The sequence below is a fragment of the Nannospalax galili genome, unplaced genomic scaffold (genome assembly GCF_000622305.1).
Source record: "Nannospalax galili isolate Female #2095 unplaced genomic scaffold, S.galili_v1.0 scaffold139, whole genome shotgun sequence".
Lineage (NCBI taxonomy): Eukaryota > Metazoa > Chordata > Mammalia > Rodentia > Spalacidae > Nannospalax > Nannospalax galili.
This window is the reverse complement of record NW_008345884.1, coordinates 7,714,453-7,733,048: the sequence shown is the minus strand read 5'-3', so window position 1 is coordinate 7,733,048 and position 18,596 is coordinate 7,714,453. Positions and strand designations below refer to the sequence as shown.

Below are 18,596 nucleotides of genomic sequence, written 5' to 3'. Positions count from 1 at the left end.
AAATAAAATAAGATAAAAAATAACAAAATAGCTACTCATTTGAGAGCCTTAAAATTAGAATTAAATATCAGGTAGAATCATGATGGCTTAAGTAAAGTGAGACAAGCTGAGGTGAGCTTGTGCGGATAAAAACTCAAGACCACTGCTCTGGTGTTGGAATGGAGTCTGAGAATGTTTAGGTACTAATCTAAGGAGACTGTGAGTAGAGAACATGGCCTAGATTTATAGATAAACTGGATTGCCAAGGTAGGGCCAGACTGAAACAACATTTTCAATTCATATTAATCAGATTTCGGTATAGATAAAACATGCAAAAGTAAATTTTCCTTAAGATAAAGCAGGCTCTCCTACCTTCTTAATTCAGCTGTATATTCTATAATTTTGGAATATACTGAAAAGATTTGGTGATAACTGGATACAGAAGATGCCAAGGAAAGACACATCTGTGATAAATGGTTGAGTGTACCTAGCATGAAAGGTAGTGTTCAGGCTGGCCTTGAACTCACAGAGATCTGCGTTGTGCAGAAATCAGGATATTGGGATCTGAGTTCCTTAGGGAGAAGAGATGGTCACATGATTATTTGGATACTTTGAGTGAATAAGGCAATCACAAGACTTCTGGAAATGTTAGAACTGGGTAGTGTGAAGTTGAAGGTCTGAGAACAAAGACTACAGAGAAAGAAGTTACCAACAGATGCGAGAAAGAGTTACACTGAGATGAGTATTAGTAAATTTAATATGCACGTTAGACTACTTTGTGAAAAATACCCATACCATCTTTGTCGAAAGAAATTTGAAATGTATGTTCTATCACATAGGGAAAAATCTATGTATTCACAGCTTGTTGGTAATTTGGTAGAAACAGAATGAACCACCAGTCAAAACCACCCACATCTGTTGACTTACATCAAGTATTTAAAAGGAAGACAGACAGCAATATTCTTAAAAGTATGATACTAGCATATTAATATCTGGGAGGAATTACAGGTAGATTAGGGGGCCTGGAATCAGTATTAGTCAGGAAGAACACCAACACCATATTAATGGCAGGTGAATTAGAAAGACTAAATCCCCTCAAATTGTTGTTTTATTGATTTTTGGTACTGAAAAGAGTTAACTTAAAAATCAAACAGAATTAGATTTGCGCATATTGCATAACCAAGACTTCAGGTAGATAACCTAATGAATAATGCTGGTGTTGATTACTAATGAAATGTTGCAAAACTGAATTAACTAAGCACAGAAAAATGAAGAGGCTAATCCAAAATGGTATCTAAAACCACCCATTCTAATTAGCACCAGACATTTATCTGAACAGTTTGCATTCAGAGTTCATGTTACGACTTTTTATAATGAAAATACAGTACTCATGTATAAAATTCTAGAAAATTTTAAAACATTAAAAAAAAAGAAAATTGGTTAAATCTAAAATGTGTTAGGTCAATTTATTTCCTTCCCATTAAAGAGGAGGAAAAAGTTTATAGATAATTTTTTCAATTAAAAAAAGTTCCTATAAAAGAGAAGGAAAAAAAAAATATATAGATATTTTTATAAAAAAAAAAAGAGAGAGAGAGAGAGAGAGAGAGAGAGAGAGAGAGAGAGAGAGAGAGAGAGAGAGAGAGCCATAGAACATGTCTAGAGCTCAGAGGACAACTTCGTTGAATCAGTTCTCTCCTTCTACCTTTAGGTGGGTACTGGAGATCAAACTTGGGTCATCAAGCTTGCATGACTAAATCATCTTGTCAGTCCCCAACTAAGAAAATAATAACTATAGTTGTGTTCTGCATAAAATGGTGACATGTTCTGAGAAAGACATCATCAAGCAACTTGTCATTTGAATATTGTAGAGTATATTTAGACAAATTAGATGGTTTGGCCTACTTATACCGTGGCTATATGGCATATATATGTATATGCATATGGTATAACTTAGGTTATATGAACAACACAGCAGGAGATTCAATCAAGTATAAGAGAACTTGATGAAGCAAGGGTGCAGTACCCACTGGATGCACGAACCTGTTGCTGTCATAACTTGGCATGCTGTTTACAGTTATTTTTGTTTTAACAATTAGGTATAAATCTCCAAATGATGGTAAAGAATATAGTATTGGAGTAAATACATGATCCAGTAGCATAATTAATTACTATTATTATTATTATTATGTCATACTCTTTATCTGATTGGAAATGCAGTAGGCTTATTTACATGGCCATCACCACGAACACCAGTAATGCCGTTCATAGCATGATTTGCTGCTTTTGCCAACCTCTGCGGTGTAAATATTTCTGTCAAAGCTGATTCTAGGCTACTAATATGAAGCCAGTATGAGCTGGATCCAGTCCATCATTTGCAGGGAAAGTGAATATTACTAGCTAGCTTTCTGCAAAGTGTCAGGTACAAAGATAAAGGAATCTGCTGACACAGATGCAAAATGCAAAAGGGCTTCAGAGTGAACCCTGGACATTTGATTTCATTTGATGATACCTAATTCCCTGTCAGCAGATCCCACTTAGTTAATAATCATTCAGATACCAGCCCAGGTCTATGGACATTATCATATCTCTACCACAGATGCTGCCTTGATCTTCATTTACAGAGAGGCTGAGCTTGGTAGTTAAGTGAATGTGCTTTGGAGTCAGAGAAAAAGCTAGGCTCAAATCTAGGCTTTACCAAACATCAGCTTACCTAACATCTTTATTTAATGAGGATGGTACTATTTTCTCCTTTTCATAGAAAACTCAGAATGAGATAGAATGATTACTCAAAGCATTTTTACATTCTTTATCGACACTAATTATAATTATTAGGGTTATGAGAGCAGTAACAAACTGTGTTTTAAAATGTTCTCAAGGGGTTGACTGGGAGTGGAGGCCTAATTTATATATTATGAAACTGAAGACTGTGCAGGTAGTAAAACAATCAGCAATGTGCTTCCAGGCACATTACATCATAATCCATTTCTAACTTTTTTATATCACATGAGGGTACAGAGAAGGGAAAGGCCAATGCTAATTCATGTGTGTTCCTCCTGGGACAATGCAGGAGTGCTGTCCATTTGTGGTAAGTATACAGGGAATTTCACATTCTCTTACATGGAGGTCCAACTGTGTGGGAAATATTCTAGGAGCTGATCCCCCCACCCTCTAATCACTATCTTTTTCCAATAAAATATTTAACGATGATATTTCTGGGTAGAGATAATTTGTTTTATTAACTATAGATTTCTAGAGCTGAAAAACTGAGTATAGAGATTCTAACAGTAAGAGTCTGGGCCTGAAGCTAGGACTTTGCCTGGAGCACTCGGGAAGGAAGCTGGGCCCTAGAAAACTGGGCTCCCTTCTTCCTTTATGAATTTAAAGAAAAAAAAGACATTTCAATAGCTAAATATTTGTATGGTTATTCTCTTCAGAGAGGACTTTCCTTAACGGAAAGGGCATGCCATTTAAATTCAGTAGGACCCATTTAGTACTTTGCAATAACCTATCTCTGGAGAGTCACCAGCCCACTCAATCTAAATTAGTTGGTGCATTCATGGATTCACAGCACTGGCATGATTCTCATACAGAAGAGAAAAATCACTTCCATGGTGCTTACTTGAACAGGATGTCCCTTCTAATAACACTTGTGATTTCCTTGACCAAGTCATTTTTTTTTCCTAATTAGAATTTAGACCAAGAAACCCCTTACTAGTTTATTGGTTTCTGTCTTTCCCCAAGGAGCTCATTTTGAAATCTGATTACTAATGACTATGTTAGAGTATACAGAACATGGAAAATATTTAAACAACTTTAAAGATGCTGAAATTTCTTTCATGTTCTAAGATGGACATGCTTTTCATTTCAACTAACGTAAAAGGAGATTAATATTCTATGGGAGGTAGCTTCTCACAGAGTAAAGTCCTCAAACAAAAGCATTCACTATCTTGATGAGATCTTGACACTGATGAATATAACAAGGCATACTGCCCCCAACACTTTTTTGATCTTCAAGAAATGCAGGCTTTTCAAAGGTAGAATTATTAGTATATCTTGGTAACATATGAAACAAAAACTGACAGAAGCTCTTCTTTTTTTAAGTCTACATGGCACAATGGTTCTTTGCAAGTAAACACATTGGGAAATGAGGAATGAAGCAATGTGATCTGGGTAAAGCACTGCTGGAAGAGTCAGCAACCATGCTGCAGTGTCAGCCCATCATTGCTTAACATGGTGACTCGGGTGGTCATTTAACCACAGTGAACCCTGACTGCCTTGCCTAAGCGTCATACCATCATTTCGTGACAAGCCAACTGAAATAGCTGCCATTTAACAAGGATCCCCTGTGTCCCGACATTATTGGGCTCCTTGTCTTTCTGGTCTTTCAGTGGTTATCAATGGGGAGAGGTAGTGGCTGTGCCCCACTCACTCTTCATCCACAACTTGTTGAGCTTGCCACAGAGTAGAAACCCACCAAGGGAGAAATCCACTAAAGAGGTGTGCCAGGCATCTTTTTTTGTGGTTGTTGTTCACTCTTCACCCAGACATTGCAAAGGGAAGCCTCAAACTGCAAATGAGAAATGGAAGTTTAGAGGAACACAAAGGCCAAGTGAATCTCCCAAGCTCATAAAAATAGTTATATCTGGATAGGGTTTGGAGCTGCCCCTGGTGTCTCCAAAGCTTGTCTTTGTGTTGTCTACTTCCCAGTCAGTAAACCAGACAGACTAAACACATGATTGTCATGTCAGTGAATCAGGGTAAAACCAGAAGGAGCAAGAAAAACAGAGTAAACTTGATATTTGAATTATAGAGAAAGGCAGATATCATAATATTTTTCTGTGCTTAGGGTCTGTCAAGGATGGTGATAATTCATGAATGCTAACACACTAATTCTGACATAACAGCTCATGAATGCTGATGTAGTAGGTTATTCAGGAGTTGTACCAATCACGGGATCATCATTTCTATTCCTTAGAGCCTTTAAGAACACCTGGTCTCCTTTTGAGAACATTGCTTAGGAACTATGCTGTGTGCTCTCTCCATACAGGGGTACAACGCTGACTCCTTCAAGCTTATACATAAAAATAGAAAGAAGTTTATTTGGCCAGACTGACAGGCTGCCAGAGAGATGGCAAGCACAGGGCAGATCAATGTCATGTTTCATCTCCAAGAATTTACACTTTATCACTTCACTCTTAAGATCACAGGAGGTGTAATAGCTTGAACTTAGACAATTCATTGTCAATGGCTCCCATAAAAACATGCTCTAGAACAGTCAAACAGAAATACAAAAGTAAAGAAAGTTCAGGAATCTGGACAGTTTTTTAACTTTTTTGTTATCACAGTAAAAAGGAAAAGAAACCCATAATTTTAATAAGATATCTTCTTTTGGGTCAGTAGAATCACTTTATTCTAATTAACTCACACACACACAAAATTATACAACTAGAATAAGAAAGCCCCCAAAACACTTCCCCAGCCTCAGTGCCTCTCACTGAACTTCTATCCTGATAGAATGGCCATTCAGAAGCAATGAAGCTTTGTTTAGGGTTTTACATTTTTACCTCAATTACATTTTTGATCACTTATCTACCACAAAAGAATAAAACTATAATAGATCTGAAAAAAAAATCTTTATCCCCTTTTCCATGACTCATGTGTCCTTTTGCCTGCATTTTGTCCTTCATCGCCTAATATAAGCCTGGCTTGGTCTCCTTTCTAAATTTTATATTATACCCACATCTATACCTGTTTACATATACACACATATACATTATAGGTTAGGCTCTACATTTGAGGGAGAACATGTGGTTTTTTTTTTTCCTTTCTGAGTTTGAGTCACCTCACTTAATATTATACTTTTCAAGTCCATCCATTTTCCTGCAAATTTTGTGATTTGATTTTTCCTTACAGCTGAATAATATTCCATTTTGTATATGTACCACATTTTCATTTTCCATGCATTTAGATTAGTCCCATTTTCTTACTGTTGTAAATAGAGCATCAATAAACATGGATGTGCAGCTATCTCTCTGGTAGGATATGAAGTTCTATGGGATTAGTTTTAATCTATTTTCTTTCTTTCTTTCTTTCTTTCTTTCTTTCTTTCTTTCTTTCTTTCTTTCTTTCTTTCTTTCCTCTCTCTCTCTCTTTCTGGCAGACAAGCTGGCCTTGAATTACCTAATCCTCCTGTCTCAGCTTTAATCTATTTTCTTTCTTTCTTTCTTTCTTTCTTTCTTTCTTTCTTTCTTTCTTTCTTTCTTTCTTTCTTTCTTTCTTTCCTCTCTCTCTCTCTTTCTGTTTTGGTTTTCAGAGACATGGTTTCATGTAGCCCAGGCTATCCTAGAATTTTCTATGTAGCCAGACAGAGCTGTCCTGGAAGTCATGGTCATGCCTCTGCCTCCTAAGGGTTAGCCATCATGCTCAGTTCATAAACAGACTTTTTCAAAAGACAACAATCTATGTCAAATAGTTGAAATAGTAAATATGAAACTGATATCTCAAATTATTTTCCTATGAAATGGCAAAATAAAAAATACACATGTAAAGATGAAATTAGCCAGCCACAGGTAGGATCACTCAGACACTGATCTTATTTCAAAGTGTTGCTGATGAAGGAAACTAAGAGATTCTTCCATGATTTCCCAGCTATCCAATCAAATGCTGGCTGATTTAGGTACTGCTTATTTAGGGACTCCATGATATAACTATGATGACTAATCAGCAGATTTTAAAATAAGGAGATTATCCTGGATTATCTAGGTAGACCAATGTAGTTACAGGTGCCTATAAAAACATAAAGGAAGGCAGTTATTGCAGTGGGGAAGAAGGGAAAGTCATTTAGGAATTTGAGAGGGACCTGATTTGCCCTTGATGGAGGAAGAACATGAACTATAGCCTGTAAGAGCAAAAACTGGCCCCTGGCTGATCCCCAACAAGGAAATGGGGAACATCATCCTACAGCAGCAAGGAACTGAACTTAGCCAATAACTTGAATGCGTTCAGTTCCAGAAGATAATGCCACCCTTAGGATACCTAGACTGCAGCCTGGGAACTCTGGGCAGAGAACCTGGAGGACCACACCAGGCCTAGATTTCTCACCTACAGATCTGTGAGATAAAAAGTGGGTGTTGTTTAAGTCACTAAATATATGGTAATTTGTTCTGTAAGAAATTGAAAATTGACAGTCTCTAAATGTTCCTAATTGAGCGTTAGGCTGACCTTATAAATAAGAAAGATAATAACTCAGTCTCTATTAAAACATGTTCACATGGAGGGAGAGAGGCTTTTTAGCAGTATGTAGAAATTTGGATCCAGAAAGGACTTTGACAATAATGTAATACAATCAAATACTGATGGTTGATAGGGATGCCAAAATAAAGTAGGTAGTAAATAACAGTCTTCTGAAACACCTGAGATAAGAGTACTTTGACCTGTAAACAAGAATGTCCCAGTACAGAGACAGGTGCAGCTATCTCTCATACCTTATGCCACTCAGTTCCCTCTATTTCAACTCTAGCATCATGAAGTCATCTTCTGATTCTTATCTTATTTTTGGAGAACACTTAAAACTAGCACAGTAATCAGATGAAATATAGGTTCACAATACAAAGGAGAATTAAATGGAAAGGATTGTATTACAGTTCACTGGCTTCATCTCTTAATTTTGGCTAATATAAATCAGGTCCAAGATTATGATTACCTCTGGGACAACTGATACAATTCATTTTTTGAACACACAAATTCACATGAGATTATCCAGAGGAAAATGAGAATGCTGTCTTCATGATTTTGCTGTCCTTGGTTGTCATCTGAATCCCATGCTAAACTAGAGAATTAAAAATTGGATATATCAATAGGAAGGTAAATCAGAACCAAGATTGAAACCTAGTACTGGATAAGGCAGAGGTAAGACAAGCTCTTGGAGCCTGTATATATGTTCAATCTATCTTTGTAGCATGTCCTTACAAATCTTGGCTCAGGAGACCTTGTTTTTAGTCCTTTGAATTAAACATTTAATTCCCAGAACATTAATGTTTACTCTTTGAGGGGCCCACCACAGTGCATCTCAGGAAACTGTAATTAAATGACCTGGCTGTGTTTCTCCTAAATCAGATGTTTGATAGAGGCACGTTAAAGCCAAATTCTGAACCACTGCTATTCATACACTGTGCATCTACCAGGAAGTCAAAGGAACATACACTTAAAATACTTTTTTGTTGTTGAAATATTATTGAATAAATTTGTGATTCCACAACTTATACAAGAGAGATAAAACATTCATCTTCCCTTCAAATTGAAGTAATCTGAATGACTTTTTTACACTTAACATTTCAACCACTTGTGATCAAGTTACTAGTTAAAAAAATTATTTTCAAACCAAGAAGGAACTCTGTAACAAATCTTCAGGGAGCTGTTTACACAACATGAATATCTAATGCTAAAAACCCAAAGCCAAAACGAGGTGTTTCAGACACTGGAAAATAGTATACCTGCATGCTTAAAGACATCTAAAATGGCTCCTATATAAACAGGAGTTATCTCCTGAAACTTGCTGAAATGAGAGCACTTTGACCTACAAACAAGATTGTCCCAATACAAAGACAGGTGCAGCTATCTCTCATACCTTATGTCACTCAGTTCCCTTTACTTCAACTCTAGCGTCATGAAGCCATCTTCTGATTCTTATCTTATTTTCTGAGTTCACTAAAATAAGCAAACAACTAACACCTGGCTCAAACCCCCCTTGAATGAACAAGTAGATTCATCTCTTTTATTTCCTATCTTGCCTAATGAGCTCAGAGTTCACCCAGTTACCTGAGATAACCATGAGTTCCTTCATTGGTTCTCACATTCATGTTACCACCATGGTGATTCAGTTAGGGTTTCTGCTGGAACAGTGTCTTCCCTGCCTTCATCTTAGTTCACCGCTACTTTTCTTTACTGGGCTTTCAACAACCTCCTTCATGGTCTGCCTTCCTTTGATTACCAGGTTGCTGTCAGAAAAATCACCCCTCAAAATCACATTCAAGCATCATTACTCTCATAAAACTGCCTATGCTACCACCAAGACCTAACCACTCACTCTTTTATGCCTATACCAAGTTTTAAGCTCTAATATGTACCACAAAAATCAAAGCCATAAGACAAGGGGCCCTTGTGCGGAATAGATGGGCTCCAAGTGCCCATATGGCTGTCTGTAACTTTCGTGGCTCAAAACCTGCTCTTGTTGCATTTGTCATCATCCTTACTCAATTCTTAACCACTAGTATATCTTGAAGCACTTGCTGGGTGAACAGGTATGTCTTATATATGGTGCTAGATGCTGTCAATAGGCAAAAACAGGCCAGAGGCACTAGAAGCTCTTCCTCTAAGAGTACCCAGATCTTTATCTAGCTGTAGGTTCTGGTTAGCTAGGAGAAGTTTGTTTGGTAAAGGAGAACAGAGATGTATTTGGGAGTTAGAGGAGGGGCTCAGCCTATCAGGCAACCACAACATAAGGGGACCCCAAGTGCTATTTTAAGCTAGCAGTCTCTTTCTGTAGGTGGGGTAAGCAAAGTCAGGAAGTGTGAAATAAATTATAGAAGATTCTGCAGGTAGCTACAGCCCAGTTGGGCGCAGCCCCCAGGTCTCCTGTGCCTATTCTAATGGACTACTTTAATGTTTATGCTATATTCAGTGTTTATATTAACCATCATTTTGTTTTCAAGAAGCCCTTCAAGGAACAATCAGACACACTGATTTCAAATTCACATTTGCCATCATACGTATTAGCATTTGGGATAAGCCAGTCACAAGTGTGGGTATAGAATGATTTTCCTCTGGGCTGCCTCAACTGGCTTGCCACTTTTGTACCATCCCTCAGTGGGGGACCAAGTTCTCCTTGCCACTTTCTTCAAAGTAGACAAAAAGATCTTGAAGAATCTAAGAAACGAGTTAGTCTACAGCCAGCCTTTACATCTGGATGAACCTTGTAAAACTCTATTCTCCATATTGATTTTAAAAAAAGTGATTTTCTTATGTAGCAGGTCAGTAGCCTATGTTTCAAGCCCAATGGCATCAACAGTAAACTTTCAGAAAGGTACATCCCACACTGTGTGCTCTGATCTAGCCTGTCTATCACTCCATTCCCTTTCTTTGCTATTTTCCTAAGCTTTCTCTGTCCACAAAGACCTCTCCATATCTGTAGGCCCTCTGCCTCCTTCCTCTTCTGACTTCATCCGCATGTTCCTTCCCCCAATCATCAGCCAAGGTCTTTTCAATTTAGAGAGGCATCTTAGCAGCAATATCTACCTTTTATCAGGTAAAGTCAGGTGCTTTTCTTCTCTACCTCCAAAATGGCCTTGACAGACATCTCTGAAGAGTTGGTGACTCTCTCTTCTCTCTACTCTCTAGCACAGTGCACACAACCAGTTTTAAATTATTGATAGAGTGAAGAGACCCCCAGTTAATATTTTCAAACAGGTGTTTAGGATGGTGAGATTATGTCTCTGTTGAAAGTTCATCTGCATGTTTCAGAGGGAGACAGGAAAGTGATGTTTTCCATAACAGCAGGTACAGAAGGATGATTTTGATCAAGCATACAGGAAGAACCTAAAGCATCAGAGTTAATCAGTGAAGATCTATGGCTAAACTCACAAAAGGGCAAAGTCTCAGTTTTCCTTGTCTTCAAAGTGCTGACCATCCCTCAGGCTTTAGAAAATGTGAAAGACGGTATACATCAAGCATGCAATCTTGGGGTCAGGATTTTTTTAGATGCTTTTCTCAATGTAAATTCAACACAGACATGTAAAACACTGAGCAGAATTAAAACCCTCAAATGTCCCCAGAATGCATGGTTTAATCTCAATCAAATTTCTCAAACTGTACTGGCTACACAAATGGATTAATATTCAGAAAACTAGCCCTTCCTTCAGTGAGTAGACTTTAGAAGGCTAAATAATATTTCAGTGAAGATCAAAACATGAGGAAAGCAATCAAAGGCTGCAGAAAAAGCACTGGGAAAAGATCTCCTTGGAGACTTAGAGGGAAGAATAAAGAGAAATCTAGCTAAAAAAGAGATCAAAGAGGGCGGAGCAGCAGAAAATGGAGGGGGTAAAGGGGACCTGACTCTCAGAACAGTTACTCAAAGTTAACAATAAGAGAGTACTAACCAATAGTCTTGCAGGTGTTTCTGAAATAAAGGCTGGATTTTCATATAGCCTCTTCCAGGATATCTATCAAGAATCTTTTAAATTTTCTTCTCTATTCAGTCATATATCACGAAGATTTGGTTAAAATCTGGTGGAGAAATTAGGGTTGAAGATAGAATTCTTGGTCATGGCTTGGTCTATCTTCCTCTAACGTCTAGGAGCTGTTGCTTTGATTTATATATCTTTGAAAAATCCCCCCAAATTAATAATTCTCTGTCTTGCTGTCCCTCCCACTGTCTCTCACACACCTGGTACCAGAAGTGCAGATCGAATTGCACCTGACCGTTGCCTCATTTAATGAACCACTGCCCTTTGCCCAGTACTTCTTTGGAGGTTTCCAGCTGAAGTGAAGGTCAACCTGAGTTAGAATCTCCCGAGCCTTATTATTCCTGAGAAGAGAGCTGAGCATTAGAACTCAGTGGAGTACATGCCTTTCATCTAGGGAGGGAGAACACAGTGATTGGGTAATTTGAATCTGTTACTGTGACTCCTCTGAGAAGGGCAAGAACAAAGCGAAAGTGCATTGTGTCCACTGATACCATGATACTCAACTATCCCAAGTACTCAGAGTGCAGAACATTGGGTGTTTTTTTTAAAATAAAAGAGTAAGTGAATGAGTAATTTTAAAATGTTACTGTGCACTGAAAATCTTAGCATGTTTAATTTTATGGTAAACATTTAACCGTTTACTTATTTTTTAAAAATATTTTATTATTTTTATTTTATATGTATGCATGTATTGTGTGCATGTAGTTAAGTGTACCCATGTTGTACAATGCCCACAGAGGACAGAAGAGGCTGTTGGATCCCCTGAAACTGGAGTTACAGGGACAGTTGTTAACTGCCATGTAGGTGCTGGGAATTGAACGCAGGTCTTCTGCAAAACAACCTGTGTTCTTAACCACTGCACCAACTTGCCAGGCCCACATTTAACCATTTACTATGTACCAGTGTTTGACAAGAAAACCCTCACTGTATTCTACGTATTGTTTTGTTCTTTCATGTCAATCCCCCTAAGTTTCTAACCATCCAAGAATATTTTGGTCGTTTGAGCAAGAGTATAACTTAATGTGTTTTTGTTTCTTTTTCCTCTTTGTTGAGAGGGCAGGTTAGGTTTTCTTGAGAAAAAGTTTTGCAATGTAGAACCCAGGCTGACCGTGACCTCTCAACCCTCTTGCCTCAGCCTCGAGGCGTTGAAGTGCTGTGATTACAGGTGTGCTCTGCATGCTTTGCTTGTTCATTGGTTATTAATTACCTTATGATAGAGTTCTCCAAGAAAAAAAGATCACAAGCCAAGAGAAGTACAAAATGCTAAATCTTTAGTGAATTACCTACATGAGCAATGCAAAAAGCATAAGGATGACTTCACGGGTCTGGAATTATGCTGCAGTTCTCCAAGCTACTCATGTGGTTAAAGCAATCATGATTCCCATCAAGTGTGAACTGAATAACTCTACATATAAGACTGTGAGATAAGCATTTCATGTGTGGTCAATAGTCCTGTCTATATGACATTTGTGATCGATGACTGTGGACAGAATTGACAGAAGTTTCTACTGGTTACAATACCAGCTAACTTAGCTAGCTTTCTGAAGTGTGTATAGAATGAACTATTTGGTGACATGGGATGCATTCAAACCCCTTGAGGATAAAACATCCTCAAATGAGATTCATTTGAATAGTTAACAATGACTAGACTTAAGACTTTCAATGATTCTTCATTGTGGTTAATTTGTTTTGAAGTCATATGTTGGATGTATAGACACTGACTGTGTGGTATAGACCTCTAAAGCACATTTCTAAAAGAAAACTCAGGCATCCATAAACACCTCTATCCAGAGTTTACAGTACAGAATTGCAGATATCAGACATCAAGGAGTTATTTAGACATCTCGTCTACCTCCTCTTCCTGTTCCATCTGTTCATGTTCCCTCTCCAGTAACTTTGGAGTCCATTCCATTCTCTGTCTTTCCTACTGGAATCATCTGAGTCCTAGCCACTATTCTTATTTAGATTTGAGTAATGCTTTCCTAACACCCTGTCAGGGTCCCTCCAATGCATGTTCACAGTTTCCACCCCCCATCCCCACCACACCACACAAGAAACTCAGTTACTACAAATGACAACCCTCTGAATAACATTTAAAAGGAGATTTTCCTTATTCATAGGGTGAATACAACAATCTGTGGCATCTTTTTTTAAATTTTTTCCTCCATTTACATAAGAATCTCCTAAGTACTTGCCAAATATATTGTCATTCTTTTCTAGAAAATGCCCTTAGCAACTCTTTGTTAATTCAAGTGAAATCAACCTAACTTTGTTGATATTATCTGATTATGCTGAGCATGAATTTCTAATACTACAAGCTGATTATTAAGAAGTGTTTGAAATCAGATGTTGGGTAACCTTGGAAGAGCCTGTCTTCTTGCAGAAGTTGCAAGGGAGAAAGGAGGGGAGGGGCTTAAGAACAACCACATCCATGAGATATCCAGATATCCATATAGACTCTGGGATGGGGTGAGATCTGTATCTTACAGAAAAATCTTTATATGCAGTTACCTAGAAGCATTTTCTTCCTCACTGGATGAAGAAGGGTAATATAATATCTCTCCAGTCATACCTCAAAAAACAAAACAAAAAAACAAAACAAAACAAAACAAAACAAAAAACCCCCAGGCATATAAAATTTAAGAGACTGTATTAATTAATATTTCATGATAGCTATTACTGGCCATTTAGGCCAGGGCTTTTTCTACTGTGAATCACAACCTGGTTTGAGACTGTGAAATCAATCCAGGGGTCAACTCCAGTATTTTTTTTTCTTAAATGGATCAGAATTATGAGTTTCTTCTTGTGAAATCTTGGATGCTTGTGTATGTCTATGCAGACACCATTTTTTTTTATTACAATCTGACAATCAAAAAAGTGAGTAGGTACAATGATATAGACTGTTTCCAGCTTTGCAATATTATTTAAAAAGGGCCACAGTAAACATCCCTGGGATGCTGAAGGCTGGGATTTTAACTGTATTTCCATTTACTGTCTACCAGTTGCTTCTTAAAAGCAATGTTGCTGCAAAAAATGGCAGAATTGGTGAGACTTTTTCATAGCTACCACTCTGCCCTAATTTAGTTCACATCAGACTGGCCATGCACTTCAATTTCACAGTTACAGTTGCAGTTTTTCTTTTCTTCTGTCCATTAATAATTTAGTGAGTAAAATGATCTGTCATTGTTTTAATTTGTAGCTATTTAAGAATCAGTGAGGCGGAATATTCTTCAAAATGTTTATTTTGAAATATCTAAAACTATCTCTTGCCACTTTTTGTTGAAGTCCTTTTTTAAATGGAAACTCCCATCTTTTTCTTTCTGCTTCTTTATGTGTTTTCTCTTAAGAAACACATTATTATTTTCTAGAGATGAAGAAATACCAGAAGAGAAAATGGAAGAGAACATTTTAATTAGCTGGATTTTTGACAGGCTGATACCAGCATACCTTTAGGCTTTTATCGTTCACTTGATTTTCAAGACTACCTGCCTGATAAGATGTGTTAACCTTAAAAATGACTTTACAATATAGCCAATGCCAGAATTTCTAGCCAACGTGGCAGAAGGCTTATACTTTGAACTTCTCCCTTTGTGCCAAACACTTCAACAGTAGGTTTATTTTAGTCTTTAAAAATAGGACAGTATCAATGAAATATTTGGATGAGAAGTTATGACTAATAGAGCACATATTGATAACTCCAATGTACATCTGATAGGCATTCCAGAAAGAGAGGATCTAATTAAATTACAAGAAACAGAGAAGTATATAAATGATAATTTTTCAAAGTTAAAAAAGAGATCAAGACTACAAATTAAAGTCAATATTAATCATTGAAGAGTACAATTAAAAAAGAAAATCTACTAGAAGGCATTATGATATAGAAAAAAATCTTTAAAAGTATATTAAATAAGAAGGAAATAGCTTATTATTAAGGAGCTCAAATAGACAGGGTAGATTCTTCTTTAGAAGCAAGAGGTGCCTAAATATAAATGAAAACCTTTAAAGTGAAAGAGAAATAACCATTAATTACAATTTTAGCTTGATACCCCACTAAACTATCACTAAAGACTAAGTAAACTAACAGGTTATTACCTAAAGAAACTTATGTAAATATTGGTTAGAGGACTTATTTTACAAGACAAGAATTATCTACATGCAAAAAGTCTCTGTGAAATCAAGGCCAGCCTGATCAACACAGTGATTTCCAGGCATGCTGGGACTAGGGAGACGCTATCAAAAAAATTTAAAATAACAAAATATGTCTCTCCTAACTATTCTAATGATTGCCTTTGAAGTTATTGGCTTATTCCTTTATTTCCCTTGAAATCAAAACTTTTTTGAAAAAAAAGTTATACTCCTGTCTTCAGTTGTTCTTTGTTCAGATTCATAAAACCATTCAAATCAGGTCATAATCATTTTATTTCTAATCTGGATTCTGGTCAGATTATTGATTGGCTTCCTTCTTTTTTTGCTCTTGAATCTCTTTCTCTCTACCACATAAAGAAATCTGACTAATAAAAGAACATGTCATTACTTAGTTTAGTACTCCTGTAATGGCATCTAACGTCTTACCTAATGTTCCCCCACCTACCATCTCTGCCTCCATTTACCATATGTCCTTCTTTTTCCTTCTGCTCCAACCAACTGGCCTCTTTGATGAACATAAAAATAATAATATAGAAGCCATAAAGGCATCACGAGGCAGAATCTCTTTAAAGAGCACAGCAATTCAAGGTGTATGACATACATTTGTTTCTGAGTTTCTATCTGAAAACAAGTCCCAAAACCTCAGAGTCTCCAGTGATTGCAAACTATCCCACAGAAATGTATAAGAAGTTTTCTTCTTTCCCTGCTTATAAGTAGTAGCTATTGATAATTCATTCAGATGCAAAGATATCTTTTAAAGAGAATCTGTGATTTTAATTACTTTTATTAGTCCATAATATTTATGCATTTATATCCCAATATATATAAGCATTCACCTTGTATAGTTATTGACCTTCACAAATGTCCAGAGTTCAGGTTCAACTACTCATTTATAATCCCTCTATTTACCTGTTCTTTTTGGAAGAGGTAAAGAAAAACTGAGGATTGGTGTTTTAGTCTGCACCAAGAATTCATCAGTTTGGTGGAGCTTGGGTCAAACTGGAACACTGTGAATGTGAACAAGAGGCTTGGTGAGAGCAGTTATGTTCACCAGACACTACAATGAGTTTTATCAGTTGCTTAGAACATTTTATTAGTCATCTTACTTTTTTTCCCCTGAAAAGGAAACATTTTTCTTTACTCCTATGATTTAGAGCAGAGGCAAAGTAGGCAGCTAGAGAGGAGTGCCATAGCTGTCTCCCTGAGTTACAATCATGGCTTACCTTGTTTCTTGAGCTAAATTGGTAGTGTGATTATTTTATAAGGCAGTGAGGACATTTTCTTCCCTGACACACATTTCAGAGGTAAAGACACCCAGTCAAATATAATCTCTGACTCTTCCTCATTAGCCTTGAATTTTGTCAGTCACAGCTTCTAAAACTGAGTTGTTACATGGCAGTTTTTCTTCTAGCATCAAAATTTTAATTGAATTGTTTTGTAGAAAGTATTCAATATTATTTCTTTCTTTTATTTCCTTCCTCTTCCTCTACCCACCCAAATGGTAACTGTATGATGGAGTGTCTTACCTAGTTTGACTGCAGCAATCATAGGGCGTGTGTGTGTGTGTGTGTGTGTGTGTGTGTGTGTGCGTGTATCTTCAACTTTAACACCTGAGATTTATGTACCTTTTATCTGACAGTTATATCCCTGGAATAAAGTGAAAAAAAGGTTTTGCAAAAGCAAAACAACAAGTTATTCAGCTCTAAATTATTCTCTTTCAGTTTCTATTCTGTCCCATTCCGGATAGGTTCACTGTATTTCTCCTTAATGATAATTTAACACCTCATTTATTTCAGTGGAAGAAGGTACGGTTAGTATAAAAAAGCCGGGCTTAATGGCCAAAGAGTCCCTCTTAGGTAATAATAAAATTCTTCAAGTCATAGATTCTCTATTTCAGGGTCACAAAGGATGACAAGTACAAATGTATTTAGCATGTCTGCGTGACACAGAATATTTGTCTTGTAGGTGTGACAGCCATGGAAGTCTCAAGCAAGCAGACAGCAAGGGACCCACCCAAGGGTTAATGTGTGAGAGCAGGCTGCAGAGATGCATGGGTGCAACATCCACAACAATGCAGACTGTCAAAGAGACTCATTAGACTCACCTTCAGGACCCTGACATCTGTATAGTTGTAGAAAAATGAGAAATGCCAAAGAAGTCCTGCAATCTTTGGTGTGTTAAGTAATGTTGAGATGTCCAGGATATTCAAGAGTAAAGGAGGCTTATATAGAAAAATAAATTTGGATATACAGATATATGGTTTATTGGTATTTGTCAACTGACTGTCATCTGCAGTATCACTAAATGTTGTTATTAATTCCACATCCGGGACATTCAGTCCCCTTGTAGAGAACCTCAGCTGAATTGCTCCACTTCACCAACTTTCTATTCAGATACTTCTGTTTTGAAAGTGTGTTCCCCAGGGGTCCTGGTTCCTCCAAGGGGTGGGGCCTGCTGCGGAGAATTGACTGCGGAGAGTTAACTGTGGAAGGAGAGGCTTGTGGTGCCATCTTGGGACCGAAGCTGCGAGCTGCCAGGAACACACAGCGGCTGGTGCAGAGAAAAAGATGGCCCTGGCGTCTCACCCACTCACCCACATCATGAGAGGGGGCATTTTCTGACCTGGGGCAAGACTGCAGGACCAAGATGCATGGGCAAAAGTTAACGGAGACTGTGGGTGGGCACTGAAGCGATCTGGAATGGCAGCGGCGCAGAGCTGGGTGCTGGGTACTGTGCGTTAGCCTCTAAGTTTCTCCATCCCCCCCCCAAAATATATAAACTATAATAAATTCACATAGAAATATGTTATATGGTTTTTCTGATAGTGTAGGAGACCCTGAGAGAATTCGGGTGATAGAAAGACACTAATCTATGAAAAGATTTTGCTGTAATCATACCTGGAGTGAAATTATCTCTTTGCAACAGTACAGTCTTTATTAACTACTCAGAGTACAGAAGATGATAGAAGGATGTCTCATAGACCTTCCTGTTTTCCATTTGCAAGCACTGTCTTCTCATCCCTCAGCTCCCAACGGAAATTAGATCTAAAACTTAAGACAAAATGCTTTGTCCTTGTCTCCGCTACATCTTTCATAATTCTTGGAAAATTACATGCTCTGATAAAAATATTGCTTCCTCAAACTACGTGGGGCTCAACTGATGAGTCGTTAACAAAAATGTGGTGTATTTACACAATGGAGTTCTATTCAGCAGTAAAGAAAGATGAAATAA

The 18,596-nt window shown here is 37.4% G+C and overlaps 1 protein-coding gene across 5 annotated transcripts in view; it reads right to left on the bottom strand.

The window, feature by feature from the left end:
- Nucleotides 1-18,596, bottom strand: part of Ghr (growth hormone receptor) — a 309,166-nt gene that overhangs the window by 158,013 nt on the left and 132,557 nt on the right. Inside the window, exons 1-2 of one of the 5 annotated variants that reach the window (XM_029567819.1) lie at nucleotides 11,420-11,498; nucleotides 11,133-11,259 (exon numbers count right to left, since the gene is read on the bottom strand). The exons of 1 other annotated variant lie outside the window; for it this stretch is intronic. Coding sequence is in view for 1 of the 4 variants with exons in the window: in XM_029567818.1 (XP_029423678.1) it covers nucleotides 11,420-11,465 (46 nt within the window). In the remaining 3 variants the exon portion in view is untranslated. Of the gene's footprint in view, nucleotides 1-4,453; nucleotides 4,473-11,132; nucleotides 11,260-11,419; nucleotides 11,529-16,274; nucleotides 16,294-18,596 lie in introns of those variants that run through there. 3 more of the 5 variants (XM_017800343.2, XM_029567818.1, XM_029567820.1) reach the window with 3 other exon arrangements.